Source organism: Bufo bufo, chromosome 9, assembly GCF_905171765.1.
Source record: "Bufo bufo chromosome 9, aBufBuf1.1, whole genome shotgun sequence".
In the NCBI taxonomy this organism is placed as follows: domain Eukaryota; kingdom Metazoa; phylum Chordata; class Amphibia; order Anura; family Bufonidae; genus Bufo; species Bufo bufo.
The window spans coordinates 112,079,875-112,100,854 of NC_053397.1; the positions used below are offsets into that span (position 1 = coordinate 112,079,875).

General features: G+C 46.1%; 1 protein-coding gene across 1 annotated transcript in view; it reads left to right on the forward strand.

Moving 5' to 3' along the window:
• Positions 1–1,441: 1,441 nt before the first annotated feature.
• The window catches only part of LOC120978791 (protein FAM78B), a 224,262-nt gene continuing 204,723 nt past the window's right edge, over positions 1,442–20,980 (forward strand). The window contains exon 1 of the mRNA XM_040407140.1: positions 1,442–1,909. Coding sequence (XP_040263074.1) covers positions 1,647–1,909 — 263 coding nt within the window. The 5' untranslated portion in view covers positions 1,442–1,646. The remainder of the gene's footprint in view (positions 1,910–20,980) is intronic.

The following is a 20,980-nucleotide window of genomic DNA, read 5'->3' on the forward strand; positions in this document are numbered from 1 at the left end:
AGGCTCCACCACACCAACATATAAGGAGGCCTGAGGTCACACCCACCACACCTACCAAGCACACCTTAACCCCGTGCACACAAAAGCAGGGAAAGGAAACATCCTTAAAGGGAAAGCGCACACACATGCATATCAACAAGTTGCCACCGGCAACCAGAATGCGCGGCGAAAGTGTCACGGCACACACCAAAGGCCGTGACAGCGACACTATTATTTCTGGGGGACACTAACGGGGGCATTATTAATTCTGGGGGCACTAATAAATAAAAAAAAACTGTGGTTCCTGAGCCACATTACTGCAGTCACAGGTGCTAGAATGGCACCTCACTGCTAGACCAGTCAGAAGGGCAGTAATGGGGCAACGCACGGCACTGGTACTGGGAACTGCATACCTCCCAACTTTTGAAAATCGCAAAGAAGGACAACATGTGCGGCGTGCAGCGCAGCAATTTTTTTCATACTAGGCCACTCCCCTGACTCCACCCAAAGCATTAATGGCTGTCACAACTGCAGTAGCCGGGATCGGTCAGGTGAGTGCAAGTTCCTTCATTGTTTTTAGAGCATGTGGAGGCCCTGGAGCATTTTTTTTATCGCACTTCAATACCCATTTAAATATTAGCATACAAATGGAATTATTTCTATTTTAAGGTCCAAACTGCACCAAATAATGAAGTTATGGTCCAATATACAGGTAGTTTAGTAAGGAGCCATTTAGAAAATGTATTAATGCACATTTATGTATTAATTCCCCAGGTCAAAAAGAGGGACTTGGGTCAAAAAGAGGGAAACTTGAGAGGCATGGAACTGGTTCTTTTTCATTGAGCACAGGTTAGGCCGGAAACCCCTTTATGCACAATTCTGCAGCATATGGGGATGCTTCCAGCCATGGACATGATGAGGACGCCATTAGACCAGCGGCCACACTACTAAGGATACGCTATGGCTTCTCCCATGGTGGATGCCCCTGCATTAATGGCCGACATTTCCCATTTTGCTAGCTTCGGACTTCCAGCGAGATAAGACGGCTCAGGAGGAGCCTCTAATGGCCCCATGTCACGGGCTGGACCTGCGCCCTCCCCTCCTCCACCACCACCTGCATGTGACAGCGGCGGGGATTACACCTTCATCTTACCGCGGCCGAGAAGGGCCAATCTCCTGGGGATCAGGACCCGGCATGACACAAGGAGGGGGAGCGCACGGCCGCCGCTGAGGGGATGCGCTGCAGTCAGCATCTCCCGCACCCCAGCACACGCACGGCGGCATGCGGCTCCACGGCTCTCCGGTCCCGGGGCTCCCGTCACCTGGGACATGACAAGGGCTGGTGGCCCCAGAAGAGCACAGGGGGACAGGTTGGGAAGGAGAGGCAGGTGGCACTGGAGAACAGCATGGTAGGGAGTAGGAGGGGCGGGGAGGGGGGCATCCATCCATCAGTGTGCGGCTGGATAATATTACCATCTGCACTCACAAGCCTCCCAGGACTACTCCTCATCATCCTCGCTGCCGCTGCATGTACGGATCGCCACACATGACACGGGCCACAGCGCCTGGAAGAGACGCGGCTTCCCCCATTGTTTTCCAGCGCGGCGATTGCCCTATTCCGTGGGATTGATGCCTCTGCCCTCCTGCCCCCGGGCGAAGCGGCGATCATGGGCTGTCTGCAGAGCCTCACCTGCAAGTCCCGCATCAGGAGGGAGAACATCACCGTGTATGACGTGTGTGCCACCATAGACCAGTGCCCGACCTCCATAGAGGAGAACTCGCCCATTGTCTTAAGGTATAAGACCCCCTACTTCAAAGCTTCGGCCCGGGTGGTCATGCCGCCCCTGCCTAGGAATGAGACCTGGGTGGTGGGATGGATCCAAGCCTGCAACCAAATGGAGTTCTTCAACATCTACAGCGACCTGGGCATGTAAGTGGATGGCATATGCCAGTGGAGTGTATCTTGGGGCAGGGTATCATGCCCAAGGTTATGTACTTCATATTCTTATGATGGAGGAGGAGTCCAACTTTTGGCCAAAATTCGGGAAATCTTATATAAACTCTGAAGTGTTTGGATACCTTACCCAGTAATGCCACCTGGATGTGGGCATGGCCCCAGCAGAGGGTGGCACTGGGTAATGCATTGGAAATCTCTGTAACTTTGTACTTTACTGCGTCTCAGTGACAGGTCAAGATGTCACAGTCAGGCCCTGGTTGTACTTTTTATTCTGCCCGTGCCCTGATGTCGGACCAATGCTTGTGTCTCGCCCTACTACAAAGCTGGCATCATCATCTGATGCCAGGAACCAGCAGTTACATTGGAAGCCAGCAACTTGCCCACGTGACAGAATGGTAGTGGGATGGCAGTAAATGCCATCTGGACAGGTGAATGTCAGCGGTAAGGTGCGTGATCCAGGTTCACCTACATACAGTGGTAGGTGTCAGGAAAGTTAGTGACAGTCGCAGTGTCTTCCTCGCTCCATTTACAAGGCGAGCAGGATATCCGTGCTGTTCATGGCCGTCCGTGGTACTAAGAGGTTGTTCCTGTACATCTCTGCCTGAAGTAGCCGATGGCACTGGTAGCAGGTGCCCCTCCAGTGAGGACCTTCCTCAGGGAGCACTTTCCTACTGTATGTATATATATATATATATATATATATATATATATATATCTATATATATATATATATATATATCTTACTAGCATGGAGATTAAATTCCCTGTTAATGACTATGAGGGTCTGGATTCTTTAAAGGGGTTTTCCAGGCTCCTGATAATGATGACCTATCCGATCGGTAAGGGTCTGCCCCCCCCCACAATCAGCTGTTCTCCGCAGCCTCAGGAGCTTCCATTAGGCACTGAAAGTACTCCAATTGGAGGCTCACCTGAAAGTCCCCAGAAAGCGGACGATGTGCAGCCACGGATGAAAATCTCCTTAAATGAGTGTGCCTGGGACCTCACGGAGAATTACTATGCAGATACAGGAACAACCAGCCTTCGGGGCAAACAAACCGATCAGTTCGAGGTAGTAGTAATCTTCAAATGTTTTTATTGCAGAATCACTTCACAATGTGTTTTGAGGAACAATTCCCCTTCTTTAGGTGAAAACAGTTGTCACAGCTTGGGGCCACGCCATATATATGGTGACGTCTTGGTCTTACACATGTCACAGCTTGGCACCACGCCATATATATGGTGACGTCATGGTCTTACACATGCTACAGCTTGGGGCCACGCCATATATATGGTGACGTCATGGTCTTACACATGCCACAGCTTGGCACCACGCCATATATATGGTGACGTCATGGTCTTATACATGCTACAGCTTGGCACCACGCCATATATATGGTGACGTCATGGTCTTATACATGCCACAGCTTGGCACCACGCCATATATATGGTGACGTCATGGTCTTATACATGCTACAGCTTGGGGCCACGCCATATATATGGTGACGTCATGGTCTTACACATGCCACAGCTTGGGGCCACGCCATATATATGGTGACGTCATGGTCTTATACATGCCACAGCTTGGGTCCACGCCATATATATGGTGACGTCATGGTCTTATACATGTCACAGCTTGGGGCCACGCCATATATATGGTGACGTCATGGTCTTACACATGCCACAGCTTGGGGCCACGCCATATATATGGTGACGTCATGGTCTTATACATATACACAGAGGTTTTGGCAGCACTACTGATCCCATAATGGGAAAAAAACATTAAAGGTGGTGGTGCACGCAGATGGGGATCCTGGCTAATGGTCCCAACGTCTAGGAAAATGCAAAAAATCCGCAGCACTCGCCAGTGTGGAAAATCAGGTGGTGATTTATTCACAAATCAGCATGGTAAAAGCGACGTTTCGACCTTCATCGGTCTTTCTCAAGCAATGAAATAAGTTAACAAACATGTGCCTTATATAATGCAAAAGTGGACGGGGTTTGCATTATATAAGGCACATGTTTGTTAACTTATTTCATTGCTTGAGAAAGACCGATGAAGGTCGAAACGTCGCTTTTACCATGCTGATTTGTGAAAAAATCTCCACCTGATTTTCCACACTGGCGAGTGCTGAGGATTTTTTTAATTTTTGTTGGTCTTATACATACCACAGCTTGGCACCACGCCATATATATGGTGACGTCTTGGTCTTATACATGCCACAGCTTGGCACCACGCCATATATATGGTGACGTCTTGGTCTTATACATGCCACAGCTTGGGGCCACGCCATATATATGGTGACGTCTTGGTCTTATACATGTTGTCACAGCTTGGCACCACGCCATATATATGGTGACGTCTTGGTCTTATACATGCCACAGCTTGGCACCACGCCATATATATGGTGACGTCTTGGTCTTATACATGCCACAGCTTGGGGCCACGCCATATATATGGTGACGTCTTGGTCTTACACATGTCACAGCTTGGGGCCACGCCATATACATGGTGACGTCTTGGTCCTACACATGCCACAGCTTGGGATCACGCCATATATATGGTGACGTCTTGGTCTTATACATGCCACAGCTTGGGATCACGCCATATATATGGTGACGTCTTGGTCTTATACATGTCACAGCTTGGGATCACGCCATATACATGGTGACGTCTTGGTCTTATACATGTCACAGCTTGGGATCACGCCATATTCATGGTGACGTCTTGGTCTTACACATGCCACAGCTTGGGATCACGCTATATATATGGTGACGTCTTGGTCTTACACATGTCACAGCTTGGGGCCACGCCATATATATGGTGACGTCTTGGTCTTACACATGCCACAGCTTGGGATCACGCCATATTCATGGTGACGTCTTGGTCTTACACATGCCACAGCTTGGGATCACGCCATATATATGGTGACGTCTTGGTCTTACACATGTCACAGCTTGGGGCCACGCCATATATATGGTGACGTCTTGGTCTTATACATGCCACAGCTTGGGGCCACGCCATATATATGGTGACGTCTTGGTCTTACACATGCCACAGCTTGGGATCACGCCATATTCATGGTGACGTCTTGGTCTTACACATGCCACAGCTTGGGATCACGCCATATATATGGTGACGTCTTGGTCTTACACATGTCACAGCTTGGGGCCACGCCATATATATGGTGACGTCTTGGTCTTACACATGCCACAGCTTGGGATCACGCCATATTCATGGTGACGTCTTGGTCTTACACATGCCACAGCTTGGGATCACGCTATATATATGGTGACGTCTTGGTCTTACACATGTCACAGCTTGGGGCCACGCCATATATATGGTGACGTCTTGGTCTTATACATGCCACAGCTTGGGGCCACGCCATATATATGGTGACGTCTTGGTCTTACACATGCCACAGCTTGGGATCACGCCATATTCATGGTGACGTCTTGGTCTTACACATGCCACAGCTTGGGATCACGCTATATATATGGTGACGTCTTGGTCTTACACATGTCACAGCTTGGGGCCACGCCATATATATGGTGACGTCTTGGTCTTACACATGCCACAGCTTGGGATCACGCCATATTCATGGTGACGTCTTGGTCTTACACATGCCACAGCTTGGGATCACGCTATATATATGGTGACGTCTTGGTCTTACACATGTCACAGCTTGGGGCCACGCCATATATATGGTGACGTCTTGGTCTTATACATGCCACAGCTTGGGGCCACGCCATATATATGGTGACGTCTTGGTCTTACACATGCCACAGCTTGGGATCACGCCATATTCATGGTGACGTCTTGGTCTTACACATGCCACAGCTTGGGATCACGCCATATATATGGTGACGTCTTGGTCTTACACATGTCACAGCTTGGGGCCACGCCATATATATGGTGACGTCTTGGTCTTACACATGCCACAGCTTGGGATCACGCCATATTCATGGTGACGTCTTGGTCTTACACATGCCACAGCTTGGGATCACGCTATATATATGGTGACGTCTTGGTCTTACACATGTCACAGCTTGGGGCCACGCCATATATATGGTGACGTCTTGGTCTTATACATGCCACAGCTTGGGGCCACGCCATATATATGGTGACGTCTTGGTCTTACACATGCCACAGCTTGGGATCACGCCATATTCATGGTGACGTCTTGGTCTTACACATGCCACAGCTTGGGATCACGCCATATATATGGTGACGTCTTGGTCTTACACATGTCACAGCTTGGGGCCACGCCATATACATGGTGACGTCTTGGTCCTACACATGCCACAGCTTGGGATCACGCCATATACATGGTGACGTCTTGGTCTTATACATGTCACAGCTTGGGATCACGCTATATATATGTATATATTGGTTCCTGTTAATATAATCTGAGCTCATTCCTTTTGGTAGAGCTTGTACTATAAACTCACAGATGAGCTCCAGATATCTGCGAGGTCCTTTGCCTTTAGGGTTTTCTCTGATTCCGTTTACCTTCCTCCGTACTGCACTCAGTATTGCTTCAGCATCATTTCACTTGGACCTGATGGCCCAGGAATAAGTCTGAGAACTCTAGCTGCCAGTCAGCCGATACCAGTGATGTTTGGCCTGGTGTCATCACCAAATGATTCCTTCGGTGGTACTGCAGGATGGCAGGTGTGAATGCTGCATTCCTTCTGGTGGTGGAGGAATGCACAGAATGGGTTTGGAATGTGCCACACTGCTAGAATGTCCTTCTCCAGCAGGCAGCACAAGCAGGTGACTTCTATATTAGTAAAATGCTGAGTATGCGCTGGAGATCTCAATTCGTCTTGTGACATGCCGGCCAATGTTACCAAAATTGACTTTGTAAAAATAGGGAAGATGAGGTTTAATGCACAGTACTGAAAATGCCACCTCCATCAATTGCTTCTGTATGCAGATTATTCTTTTCTAGGGTTTGACTATGACATAGACAGAAATAAAGAGTATTGCTTAAATTAATAAGGATTTTCACGTAAAGGGGTATTCCATCTTAAACATTCAGGACACATGCACAGGATAGGTGCGCTTGAGTCTTTCGGCTACACGTGTAGAGAATGAGAAGCACAGACATATCCTGAGGAGATACTATGAATGTGTCGTCTTGACAGAACTAGCGAATTGTAAGGCGGGATCAGTAGGGATGAGCAAATCCATTAGTTCTTCAGTTATGAAAAGCTGTCTCCACAGGTGAAGAGGCTTTCACTTGCCTGGTGATTGACAGGGTCGACATCTCGCCCAACCCTGGCAATCTCGTGCCTGCACACTGTTCCAAGTAGCGGCCCAAGCACAGAGGCTGTTTTTCCGCTACTGGAGAGGAGACTATTCACGTGCCACTGCACCTCCATGTAGCAGTGAATGAACAGTTGCTATTGTCGAAGCAGAAGCAGGTCCTCTTTAAAGTGGACCATTCACCACTGCTGACATGCCTGTTTTAATTCTGGAGCATCTGTTCTTATGTCTGTATGTTGCGCCATTCCTTTATTATTTCTACTAGAAGTTATGAATGAATTGCTAGCAGTCTGCAGTAAGGGTACAGAGGGGAGGTAACCAGTTTAGGGTGTGTACCTGCACAGTCTGAAAACGGCAGCACTGATTGAATAAAGTGAGTCTGTGCAGGTACACCCCCCAACTGGTAACACCCCTCTGTACCCTTACTGCAGACGGCTGGCAATTCAGTATTAGTAATAAAGGAATGACACAGCATAGAGTCATAAGAACAGAGGCTCCAGAATTGTTATTACATGGGGAATGCATGCAGCTATTAAAACAGGCATGTCAGGAGCGGTGAAAGGTCCTCTTTAAAGATGAGAACGCCCCTTTAATGTCCTGCTAATCCAGGGCATACATATTGAGATCTATAGAGATGTGTACAAAGGTAACACCAAAAATCTAGCTGTTTGGATGCTGTTATGTGCTTGGTACATGGAGTTATCAGCGCTTTGGGTACTTTCACACTAGCGGCAGGGGACTCCGGCAGGCTGTTCCGTCGGGTGAACAGCCTGTCAGATGCGTCCTGCCGCTAGTCCACGTGTGCTCCCGCACTGCCTCTCCGTCCCCATTGACTATAATGGGGGAGGGGCGGAGTTCCGACGGCAGTGCACGCTGAGAGGCAGCCGGACTAAAAGTACTGTCTCTTGCCGTGCGCTGCCGTACTGCTGCCGGAACTCCGCCCCCATTATAGTCAATGGGGACGGAGCGGCAGTCCGGGGGCACACTTGAACTAGCGGCAGGACGCATCCGACAGGCTGTTCCCCCGCCGGAACAGCCTGCGGAGTCCCCTGCCGCTAGTGTGAAACTAGCCTAAATGTGATCTGTCCTATTACACTGCATCACGTTCATATACATTACAAATGACAGCACAATCCACTGAAATTCATTCAAAGTCATTCTTACGCCATTTATAAGGACCCCGTTATTCACTAGATTTGGACATGGTATTAATGAGTTAATCAGAGCCACTCAAGGATTATAAAGGAACGGTTCTTGACAACTGGTATAATAAAAGTAGAAGATGGAAAGGAATCCATCTGTTATATTCCTATTAATTGGTGTAGAAGAGAAAGGGGAATTGGGGACAAATGACCTCTACATTGTTGGGCACAAAGTCTGTGTGAATAGGAATTGGAGTGATCTGTACGATGTGAATGTCCACATTTAGTCATTATGTCATTTTTAGGTTTGAGTTGATAAATTTCTTAATTCATATTCATAGGGGTTGAAACTTTAGAAGGGGTATTTCTGAATTTAAAAATTGCCTATCTGCTGGATTGGTAATCAGTATTTCTCTCATTTGCAGGGGTCCGAGACCCTGACGATCTGCTGTTTTTTCGGTAGTGGGGACGCAGGAAGTACATAGCATTGTGTAGTGGACAGAACTGTTACTGCAGTGCTGCTTCCATTCACTTCAATGGGAGCTGCAGTAACCAGATGCATCCACTACCCAGTGGGCCGAGCTGTGTAATTCCAGTGCCAGCTTCCGGGCCCGGAGCTACTTGGCTCGGGTGGGGAGTGTCAGAGCGCCATCGGTTAGATATTGATGGTCTATCTTGCCTTAGGCCATCAGTAATAATACCCTGTACAACCCCGTTTTGATGCTCGAAATCTGCCACATAGACAAAGCAAAATTCTGCCGGCTAGCACCAACCACTTGGAGCCTACTGCACACTGTTTATACATTGGGAGTTCCTTAAGCTACAGTGTGGCCCTCGGACCAGAATAGGTTGTGTATCCCTTTTCTAGTATATAGTGTAATAGTAATACTTTAAGGGTCCATTCACACGTCCGCAAATGGTTCCGCAATATCGGGAACGGGTGTGGACTTATTCATTCTCTATGGGGCCGGAAGACACGCGGAGAGCACACTATGTGCTCTCCCCAACCGCATTTCCGTTCGGGCCACGCCTCCGCAAAAAAAAATAGAACATGTCCTATTCTTGTCCACAATTGTGGACAAAAATAGGCAGTTCTCTGGGGGGTGCCGGCCGGGTGTATTGCGGATCCGCAATACACTACGGACATGTGAATGGACCTTAATACTTAGGCTACATTCAGATCTGTATAAGGCTACTTTCACATTAGCGTTAGCAGGGTCCGACAGGCTGTTCCGGCATGCTGCAGTTTTTGTCCGCCTGCCTCTCAGCATGCTGGCCGTGCAGCGGCCGGACCTCCGGCCTGTCCCCATTATAGTGAATGGTGTGACACATGGGCTGCCGGCGTCACACATGGGCTAGCGTTAGTATGGATCCGGCAGGCTGTTCCCCTGCCGGAACAGCCTGCTGGAAAAGGCTGCCGCTAGTGTGAAAGGCTACTTTCACGCCAGCGTTTTTACTGGATCCGGCAGGGTTTAGCAAAAACGCTTCCGTTACTGATAATACAACCATCTGCATCCGTTATGAGCGGATCCGGTTGTATTATCTTTAGGCTACTTTCACACTAGCGTTCGGAGCGGATCCGTCTGATGTTTCATCAGACGGATCCGCTCCGATAATGCAGACGTTCGCATCCGTTCAGAACGGATGCGTCTGCATTAAAACTTAGAAAATTTTCTAAGTGTGAAAGTTGTCTGAGCGGATCCGTTCAGACTTTACATTGAAAGTCAATGGGGAACGGATCCGCTTGAAGATTGAGCCATATTGTGTCATCTTCAAGCGGATCCGTCCCCATTGACTTACATTGTAAGTCTGGACGGATCCGCTCGCCTCCGCACGGCCAGGCGGACACCCGAACGCTGCAAGCAGCCTTCAGGTGTCTGCTCACTGAGCGGAGCGGAGCCTGAACGCTGGCAGGCGGATGCATTCTCAGTGGATCCGCCTCCACTGAGAATGCATTGGGGCCAGACGGATGCGTTCGGGGCCGCTCGTGAGCCCCTTCAAACGGTGCGCACGAGCGGACACCCGAACGCTAGTGTGAAAGTAGCCTTAACATTGCCAAGATGGATCAGTTTTCTATTGTGGCAGAGAAAATGGATCCGTCCCCGTTGACTTGCATTAGGGATCATGGCGGATCCGTCTTGCTCCGCATCCCAGGATGGAAAGCAAACTACAATATGGGAACGCAACTAAACGGAACGGAATGCATTTTGGAGCATTCCATTCTGTTCAGTTAAGTTTTGTCCCCATTGACAATGAATGGGGACAAAACTGAAACATTTTTTTCCCGGTATTGAGCCCCTATGACAGAAAACTAAAACACTAGTGTGAAAGTAGCCTAATTCAGGTTTTGAGATCTGGCAGAGAATCTAAAAAACCTGACTTAGGCCTCTTTCAGACGGGCGTTGCGGGAAAATGTGCAGGTGCGTTACGGGAACACCCGTGATTTTTCCGCGCGATCAGGCGCCCATTGACTTACAATGATTTTCATGCCCGATCAGGTTTGTTCAGTTTTGATTTAATACAATCAGATGCGGCTGAAACGGAGCCATCAGGATGTATTAAATGGAACAAATCCTTCAGGTTTTAGATCCTCTGCCGGATCTCTAAACCAGAATGAAATGCGCAGTTGTGAAATAGCCTTACTTATATTGTGATGATGTATTCCCCAGCGCTTCACGGTGTGATGTGTGTATATAACCTGAAGAATTGGGGTACATTCCTTCCTCTGTAATTGTTGCTGTGAGGTATAGTTAGAAAATGTCTGATAAACCACAAGGAGCTTCCTGGGATATTCCGAGCCGTGGGTTAGCATGTGTTATGTGAGATGACATTCTTACCATCTTTAGCAGCAGTCACTCAGGATGCTGGTGCCAAGAAGCCGATGCTCCTGTTATTTTCTACTCTGCTATTTAAGTAGCTGCGATAATGGAGACCTTTCTAATTGCCTCTTGGTTGGTGGAGTAGCCGCCTGAAACATGGCTGTGCTTGATCTTCTGTGGTAAGACGTCATTAGATCCTGTGTGAATGGTCAATAATTACAAGCTCATTTGTAAAATGAAAGATACCCGCCTCACCATATGACAGGATCTGGTAGAGAAAATATGGCTTTATACAGATGAGCTGAGAAAGTCCTTGCAGGTATGTGCATCGTGAGGCTTAGGCCTCATGCACACGACCGATGTTTTGGTCCACATCCGAGCCGCAGTTTTTGCGGCTTGGATGCGGACCCATTCACTTCAATGGGGCCGCAAAAAATGCAGACAGCACTCCGTGTGCTGTCCGCATCCGTTCTGTGGTCTGCAAAAAAAATATAACCTGCCTTATTCTTGTCCGTTATGCAGACAAGAATAGGCAGTTATATCGATGGCTGTCCGCGCCGTTCTGCAAATTGCGGAACGCACACGGACGCCATCAGTGTTTTGCGGATCCGCAATTTGCGGACCGCAAAACATACAACGGTCGTGTGCATGAGGCCTTAGCAGGTGAGAAAGATCCACTTTAATGGGGGATTCTCCTACTAGTATTCATCAGCTTTCCACAGGAACTGGGGGTCCCTTGTGTAAATGGAGGGGTAGTGTGTGTGACCACCACTCCATTCACTTCTATGGGACTGCTTGGTTATTGCCGTCCCATAGAAGAGAATGAAGTGGGGGGGCGCATGCATACCACTGCTTCATTCACATAGGGGATTTAGGTACCCCCTTACTTGTGATTGTAGATGGTCATCATGATCAGAGTCCTAGCACTCATACATATATCACTTAGGGCTCATGCACACAAACAAAACTTTCTTCTGTGTCCGCTCCGTTTTTTTTGTGGCCCATATTCTGAACCATTCACTTCAATGGGGCCCCAAAAAATAAAACATGTCCTATTATTGTCCGCATTAAAGAAAAGGAATTTTGGGCCAGCGGAATGCACACAGCCAGTTTCCATGTTTTGCCGATCCACAGTTCGTGTGCATGAGCCCTTATCCTGTGGAGGCTAAGGCTACTTTCACATATGTGGCATTGCAATCCGGCCGCCATTTCCGGCAGAGTATGCCGGTAATCGGATGGACATAAACCACATTGTGCAGCGGTTTTGCCAGATTGCGACCGAATCTCCACCAGACCCCATTACACTTAAGGGGCACAGTAGGCACTCCAGTTGCATAACAGTGCGTGGAGATTTGGGTGTCTGTGTGTGAACACATGTACTCTATAAATGACGCTGGGGGGCGCAGAAGATAACGTAATTGACAATTTGCGATTTTTCTGGTTATCTATTAGTATCTGTGATGTATCTCTGGATGCAACTGACAAAACATACCACATTGATTGAGCATGATGTACTTTCTGAAAGCAATAAGCCGGGATAATGGAAGATGAAATCAGTAACACCATTCCCCTTGGTATCCCTGACACTAAAATGGCGTTGTGCGGTTAAATTAGGGCATCCTTCTTGTCAGCGCAGGAGGTTATTAAAGGCACTGTTACAACTGGCACAATATACTATTTCTTACTTGGGCATTGGTTTGACAGCTGGTAATTTAGGTCTATAATATCCTCAGCACTATAGTTAACAGGCTTATGCTATAAATATGTTGTAGTGTTCAGTAATTCTTATTCCCAGTATTCCCAGGAGTTATTTACACATTAGAAAACAGGAAGCAAATGGGATTTAAGCAGATCACCTTCCATCTCCATCTGCTGTAGTAGTATTCCCATCCCTATTTAACCATTCTGGGTGCCTAGAATCCAGGCACCCTTGATCCTGATACTTAGGCCTCTGGTAGTATGGAGATAGAAGAATGAGGCAGGGTTGAATCCAACTAAGAACTTTACTGTAACCAGGATCTTGATAACAGTTTACATCCAGTAATAAAACGGTCTCTTATAAACATGCAGGTTGGATGTGGTGAATCCCAGTACATGTAGTTATGTCTCAGGCTATCGTAGGTAGTTATGTACTCACTGATTTTTAGTTCTGAATCTGGCCCATGTTCTCCAGCTTGTTAATGGTGAGGCTGCCTCGAAGCTAATAAATCCTTCACCTTGCTTCCAAAGGTCCTTAAAGCCTGATAAAATGGCTGTTGTCCATTATGACTTTATCCACTCCTTTTTACTTGAACTGACTTCCACTGAACACCTTAGATGAGTCCTGTCTCCTCCATGCTTGAGAGATGAGTCCAGCTGAGCCCAGCCGCGCCCACTGTGAAGGAGCCCAGCACCGCCCCGCATCCTCCGAATCTCCTCCTTGCTCCCCGACGTCACAAAGCTAGAGCGCTGTAATCTCGCGATGCGTGAACTAGCGCATGCGGAGTGTTGGCATAGGGTTCCTTCCCTGTGCTGGCATCATGCGCAGTTCGTTCCCTGAGGCTGATGCCAGTACAGGGAAGGAACCTTATGCCAACACTCCGCATGCGCTAGTTCGCGCTTCGCGAGATTACAGCGCTCTAGCTTTGTGACGTCGGGGAGCAAGGAGGAGATTCGGAGGATGCGGGGCGGTGCAGGGATCCTTCACAGTGGGCGTGGCTGGGCTCAGAGTCCGAGAACGCTGGTCTCATCTCTCAAGCATGGAGGAGACAGGACTCATCTAAGGTTTATTTACATATCTATAAAAAATATATTTTACACAATAAAAGCACACAGAGCTATGGGGACTGGATATTGCGGATGTGCTAGCGGCCATCTAGCAGCCCATGTCCTCAGCTTTAGACCCAAAATCCAGATGACAGGTTGCCTTTAATGTTACATTTCCCTTTTGTATTTTATTTTGACTTTTCTGCGTGTTGCATTTCCTTGTTGTTTTGTATTAGGCCTCGGGGAGACTCCTGTTCATCCTTCCTTTTTGGAGCAATAATTTGTCTCATTCCTGTCATTAGTACCAGGGTCCTTTAGGGTTAGATAGGACTTGAGGTATTCCTGTGTATGAACTCGCCTATCTCTGGGGTCTGTTCATACTGGTAGCCAGTCGGGGCTTTGGTTAGGGTTTTCACTAGGAGGTGTCAATCTTCCTTCCATAGTTTTCAGGCCTTATTTCCTTTCCCTCCTATGTTTGGTGTGGGGTTTCCCTCCCACATTAGAGCATGACAGAATGATGCACAAGGTGATGTCATAATAGTGGAATAGTGCACATAGTGATGTCACAGTATAGTCATAATCTACTTCCTGACAAACAGTGATGTCACATTACATGGATAAGGGTATGTTCACACCACCTCCATTAGAGGAGCAGAACAATGAAAATAACAGAAGTGATGGATTCGGCACAACTGAAACTAATGGAGCTGAACATACTCTATTGACTACAATGAGATCCATTCAGTTTTCATTCAGGATTCTGTTTTTTTACTAGACAAAAAGAGTCTTCTATACAGGACATTTATATCTGGTCATTTTGATGCAAAATATAATGGCCCTTTCCATCACCTGTCATATCGCTGAAATAATGCAAAATATAATGCCCCTTTCCATCACACGTCGTAGTCACAACTGCACCTTATGTCTGAGAGGAGATGGACCTTCTTAGTTGTGGGGCCACATAGCAGCTGCTATACCTGCTACCCTGATAGTTATGTCCATGCTGGTTGTCACAGGTTACAGTAATGGGACCCACCTCCTGGACCAGTGTAAAACATAATTCAGATGTCATATAATCATTGTGTCTTATTGATGCCAGAATAAATTCCCAAATCATTTTTGTTGCCCCTTAGGCTATCTCTTAAACTATAAAGTGAATTATGTTGTATTAAGCCACCCATACATATTAGATAACTAGTGTTCTCCCCCAGCCTTCCGTATGAATATGTGCACCTTTTATCCGTAGGGAGAAGGGAAAAAGCTGCTGCCAGAAGGGTCTCTCCTCCCTGAGAAACAAAGAATTTTAGTAAGGCTACTCTCGTATGCAGTGTATTGTCCACAAGCCTTCCTGCACCATGCTGTAAATGTACAGCATGGCAATTATCATCTTGCCACACCATGCTGTACATTCATGGCATAGTGATGGTGCCGGCTCAGGAACTGAGCCACCGCTATCTGCAGCAAGTGTCAGCTTGTAACATACAGCTGATATCCAGCTGCAACGATCAAGATTGGTGCTAGCACCGATTTCGGTCATTTAACCCCTTAGATGTAGTGACCACTGCATCTAAGGGGTTTACAGAGAGAAGGTGCTCCCTCTTTTCCCCATCAGGCCTTATGCCACACGATAACAAGGTCCCAATGGTTGCTGTGGCAACCAGAGGCCATACAAAAGCCAATTGTCAGTGTAATACTGACTGTTTTAATACGCTACAATAAATCTGCTGTAACAGTGATTGGACCACTTTATGTTCAAGTCCCGAATTGGGACTAAAATACAATTTAAAAAAATGAAGAATCGCTTTTTCCCACATGCACTCATTTATTATTGGTTAAAAAAATAAACTACACATAATTATTATGACGCGTCCATAGCAGCCTAATCTATAAAGGGGATCACATTGCTTATCCCCCATGGTAAATTTTATGAAAAAAGTGATTAAATTTCTGCCACTGTACGCAAAAGTGGTACCAATAAAAACTACAGCCCATCACGCAAAAAACAAACCCTCATACAGCTGCCCCAAGAGAAAAACAAAAAAAGTCTCAGATGTGGTGATGCAAAGAAAAAAAATATTTGTAATAAAAAATTTCTTTTTTTAAGCAAAAGTCTTAAAACATGGAAAAAATGTATATAAATGTGATATCCCCATATTCATATCAACCTGTCAAATAATGTTATCATATATATATACACTGCATGGTGAATCTGAAATTTGTGCTCATCTCAACTATCAAAAAGTCATATGGTACCAATAAAAACTACACCCTGTTCCGAAAAAAAAAAAAAAAAAAAGCCTTTACATAGCTATGTTGCCCGGAAAATAATGTTATGTTTGTTAGTATATGGCGATGCAAAATACAGGAGATTTTTTATAAAAATGTGATTTTATGATGTAAAAGTAGTAAAACATGAGACAAATAAACTATATGAATCTGGTATTGCCATAATAATTTCAACCTGCAGAATAAAGTTATCCTATTATGTATACTGCATGGTGAACCCCATCATTAATAAAAACTACAGTCCCAGAAAAAACAAGCCCTAACACGGCTGTCTTAACAGAAAAAAAAAAAAGTTACTAGTCTTAGATCTGGTGGTATTAGGCTGTTTAATTGTACATGTCCTTAGGCCGGAGGGGTAACATGGACATTTGTGCATGTTATCAATTTCTCCCATCAATCAAAGAGCACCTCCAACTGATAACAGGAAATTGTTACTTTAGTCCAGGCATGCTCAACCTGCGGCCCTCAAGCTGTTACAAAACTACAACTCCCAGCATGCCTGAACAGCCTACAGCTATCAGCCTACAGAAGGGAATTGTGGGAGTTGTAGTTTTACAACAGCTGGAGGGCCGCAGGTTGAGCATGCCTGCTTTAGTCAAACATTTCTAAGAGGAATAATAGAGAATCAGCACAATGTAGAGTTCTCAGAAATGATGCTCTGGAATTGCTAGGGCTCTTTCACACGAGCGGATGCCGTGCGTGGAATTCACCGCGTGAAAGAGAGCCAAGCCCCGCTCCGGACAGCAGAGACACGGAGCATTAACATGATTGATAATGCTTCGTGCCTTTCTGTGACCTTTTTACTACAAAATCACAGTGAGATAAAGTTGTCACCATGATTTTGTAGTAAACAGATCACAGGGAGGCACGGAGCATTATCAATCATGTTAATGCTCCGTGTCTCTGCTGTCCAGAGCGGGATTCTTTCACGCAGCGGGTTCCACGCACGGCAACCGCTCGCGTGAAAGAGCCCTTATACTTTGAAGAATGCAAGTATTTACACTAAAACAGACCCATCGGGAGAGCTGACAGGTCCTCTTTAAAGCCAGCCAAGCATGCATGTTTATGGTGCAGCAGGAGAAATAAGAGTTTGATGGATGGCCATTTTTAAGTATGACTGGCTTTTTAAAAACAGCTATCATAATCTAGCGCGTAAGAGATCCAAGAGTGATGTGAAAGCTGCAAGCAAAAGGCTACTTTCACATCTGCCTTTTTAGGCCCCTTTCACATATGCGTTTCTCTGGCAGAGGATCTCAATACCGGAGAAAAATGTTTCCGTTTTGTCCCCATTTATTGTAAATGGGGACAAAACTGAACTGAGCAGAATGGAGTGCTTCAAAATGCATACTGTTTCATTTGGTTGCGTTCCCAAAACCTCTGCAAGCTGCAATTAAGCATCTGTGGGACCACCTTCGCTCTATGGATCCTACCCCGTGCACTGCAGTCAGCATGGCTCCAGATACCCTTGCCAACCTACCTGGACCTTATTGAGTCACTCCGAGTCCATATAGCTGTGTCTGTGCTGCACATGGCGGTTACTCTTAATATTAGTAGGTGGTCATAGTAATGTGACTTGATTGGGAATATCTGGAGAGATGACAGGTCCTCTTTAAAGGGAATCTGTCACCAGTTCTAGCTCCAGCGCATGCCATTGAGTCCCCGTATTTATTAGCTCACGGTTCTCCCCACCCACCTGGCTCTGACAGTTTTTTTTTTTCATATTAATCAGCACCAGGTGGGCGGGGAGAGCCAGGAGCTCATGAATATGAGGACTTGTTCAGCATGGGCTGGAGCTGCTGCTGCTACCTTGTGTCACGGCTGAGCAGCCTGACAGCAGCGGAAGCAGGATTCGATCCTTTATACCTGTTTCTTTCAGGCTGCCCAGCTGTGCCAGCATATTGCACACATGCTATTTTAAAGCATCCCCCAGAGAACCCCTTTAATGACATATACGGTTTGTAGTATTTGGCAGAAGCTAAAACCAGAAAAACATATGATTCATTGTGACCTATTCTGTGGACTTCATGCTCACGGCAGCAGAAATGCACTATGTTCCAATGCAACAATGACAAATTGAGATTTAAAGAGGACGAGGTTATGGTAGCTCTTCTGAAATCTATTTTACTTTCTTGCTAGCACACTCTGTTATTCCTCCTGTAAATGTAATGATTATCCCCATTGTTAGTAAGGTCTGTTCCCATTTTGTCAGTATTCATTGGATGCTAGTCTGTAGGGATCTGCCTCATTTGTCAGTGTTCAAGAACAGCGCAATGCAGACTTATAACAACAAGGGCTCTAGGGTTGCCATTTTATAGTGAATACACATTTGTACAGACATGACAGCAAGAGAAGACATAATAGGCCCTCTTTAATGACTGGACTATGCCAGACCTGTTCCATGCACTGATTTCATAGAAAGCTACAGGTTTGCCAACTTTATATTTTATACAAATAGAAAGCCAGCACATATCACCATTTCAGTGCTAGATTTCCATATTCTTGTATTCAATGTTTCTGCCGACCGGCAGTTTTCCTGCACTTGTGGATACAGACTTGGAAAATGTGTTATTGGCACAAGCATAAGCCACATTTTGCATGATTTTACAATTTGTATACCACTCTTGCCTCATTCCACAGTAGTTGAAGATCACATTGAAGCACACAGCAACTCTCGCCTTCCCTTCCACCAACCGAGCGCGGATGACGCACCTGGATGCGTTGCGAAAAATCTGGAAAAGTAGAGTAGTTGAAGAGCCCTAATGAGGCCAGACAGATTTACTATACTTTACAGCCCATAGCTGGTGTAGATTTACATGTCTGGCACATGAACTGCCAGAAGATGCGCCAAAATAAATTTGCTGTATGTTACTCCAGCACACTTCTGATTAGTGTTGAGCGTACAGTATTAGAATGTATAGGCTCCGATGAGCTGAAGTTAGTTATTTGCGAAGTCGCGCTGACTTCGTTTAATCACTTCGGTAGTTGATTTTTACAGTGGAAAACCACTTTAAAACTTGAATCCGACCACGGCTTCGAATCCGAGGTACTAGTACTTGCTTCGTTCAACACTACTTCTGATCCAATCTCATTGTGGATTTTGAATGTTTTTCTGTTTATGTGCTCTTTCTGCTGCCTCTTTAACAAATGGTCCTGTGATGCTGGTTTCTATGGGTGTGGTTCTTGACCATTTACTTCTCTAAAAAAATATGTGCATTTATTAACTTTTGCGCTTGTTGTTTTTGTTATGCTGTTGTAATGTGTCTTTACACAGTACAATGTCTTATATGATTACTAGGGGTGCACCGAAATGAAAATTCTGGTCCGAAACCGAAACCAAAAATTCAGGATGCCCTTGACCGAAAACCGAAACCGAAACTGCCTTTTTGCCCAAATACTTTTAAAATACTTTTTTTTTAATGATTTTATTAATAATTCTTTTTCATGAATGAAATTCATCTGTGGGTGGCGCTGTTATGGAGGGGGGGATATGTGCACTGTTATGGGCATAACAGTGCACAGATCCCTTTCCCCATAACAGTGCACAGATCCCTTTCCCCATAACAGTGCACAGATCCCTTTCCCCATAACAGTGCACAGATCCCTTTCCCCATAACAGTGCACAGATCCCCCCTCCCCATAGCAGTGCCATAGACTGATCCCCCTACCCATAACAGCCCCGGCCCTGCTGCTCACAGCAGACTAATCACTCACTGCATCTTTATTTTACCTTACAATCGTGACGCTCCAGTAACAACTCTGCAGGCAGAGCGGAGGGCGGCGTAACGTCACTTACTCACGTGACGCACCTGCTCCGCCCACTTTATGAATGAAGGAGGCGGAGCAGGCGCGTCATGTGAGTAAGTGACGTTACGCCGCCCTCCGCTCTGCCTGCAGAGTTGTTACTGGAGCGTCATGATTGTAAGGTAAAATAAAGATGCAGTGACTTAAAGTAAACCGCCCGCCCGGCGCGGGTGACAAATCCCACAAATCCCAAACCCCATATTTTCTGCCGATATGTACCAATATCGGCCGAAATGGATTAGGCCCATTTTCGGCCGATATTTTCGGCCGCCGGAATTTCGGTGCACCCCTAATGATTACTTAAATTAGAATCTTAAATTCTAGTAGTGGCTCTTATTGTAAAAAAAATTAATAAAACTAAGTTGACTTTTACAATTGTGATTCTTTTCATTACTGTACAGGCCATCTGTCACCATGATCAACCCTATAAGGATAAGAACACAAGTGAAAAAAAAAAACTGTATCTGGCGCCAAATGCCTCAGAAGTAATAACCCACTTGTAGTTAATGGCTAAATGTGGGGTAGCTCTACTATAGCTTTTAAAATCACAACGTTTGTATAAACAAGCAGAGTTACCTTTTAAAAACCAATAGTGGATTAAAAACGCAGTGAGAATATAAATACAAGTTTCAAGTAAAAACTCACTTCACCCAGGAGGGGCAGGTTGGGATAAAGCACATAACACCCACTCTGCTTCCTCCTGCACCTGGGTCGCCTGTAGGATCGTCCGGAAATAATGGCAGTCACAAATGGTACATCTGGTTATTTTCCTTTTTTATTAGCACAGGGTAGGGGTAAGAGCAGGCTCAATGCATTTCGGGGTCACTGGGATCCCCTTCATCAGGAGCATAAGTACATCACACACATTAACAGGTATTTATACAGGTTGAAAAAAGCGCCAAAAACAGGAGGAAGTGAAGTCAATTAGATGTGTGTGCCGGAGGGGAAGTGACGTCACTACCGGTCTGCGCTCCAGCATGGA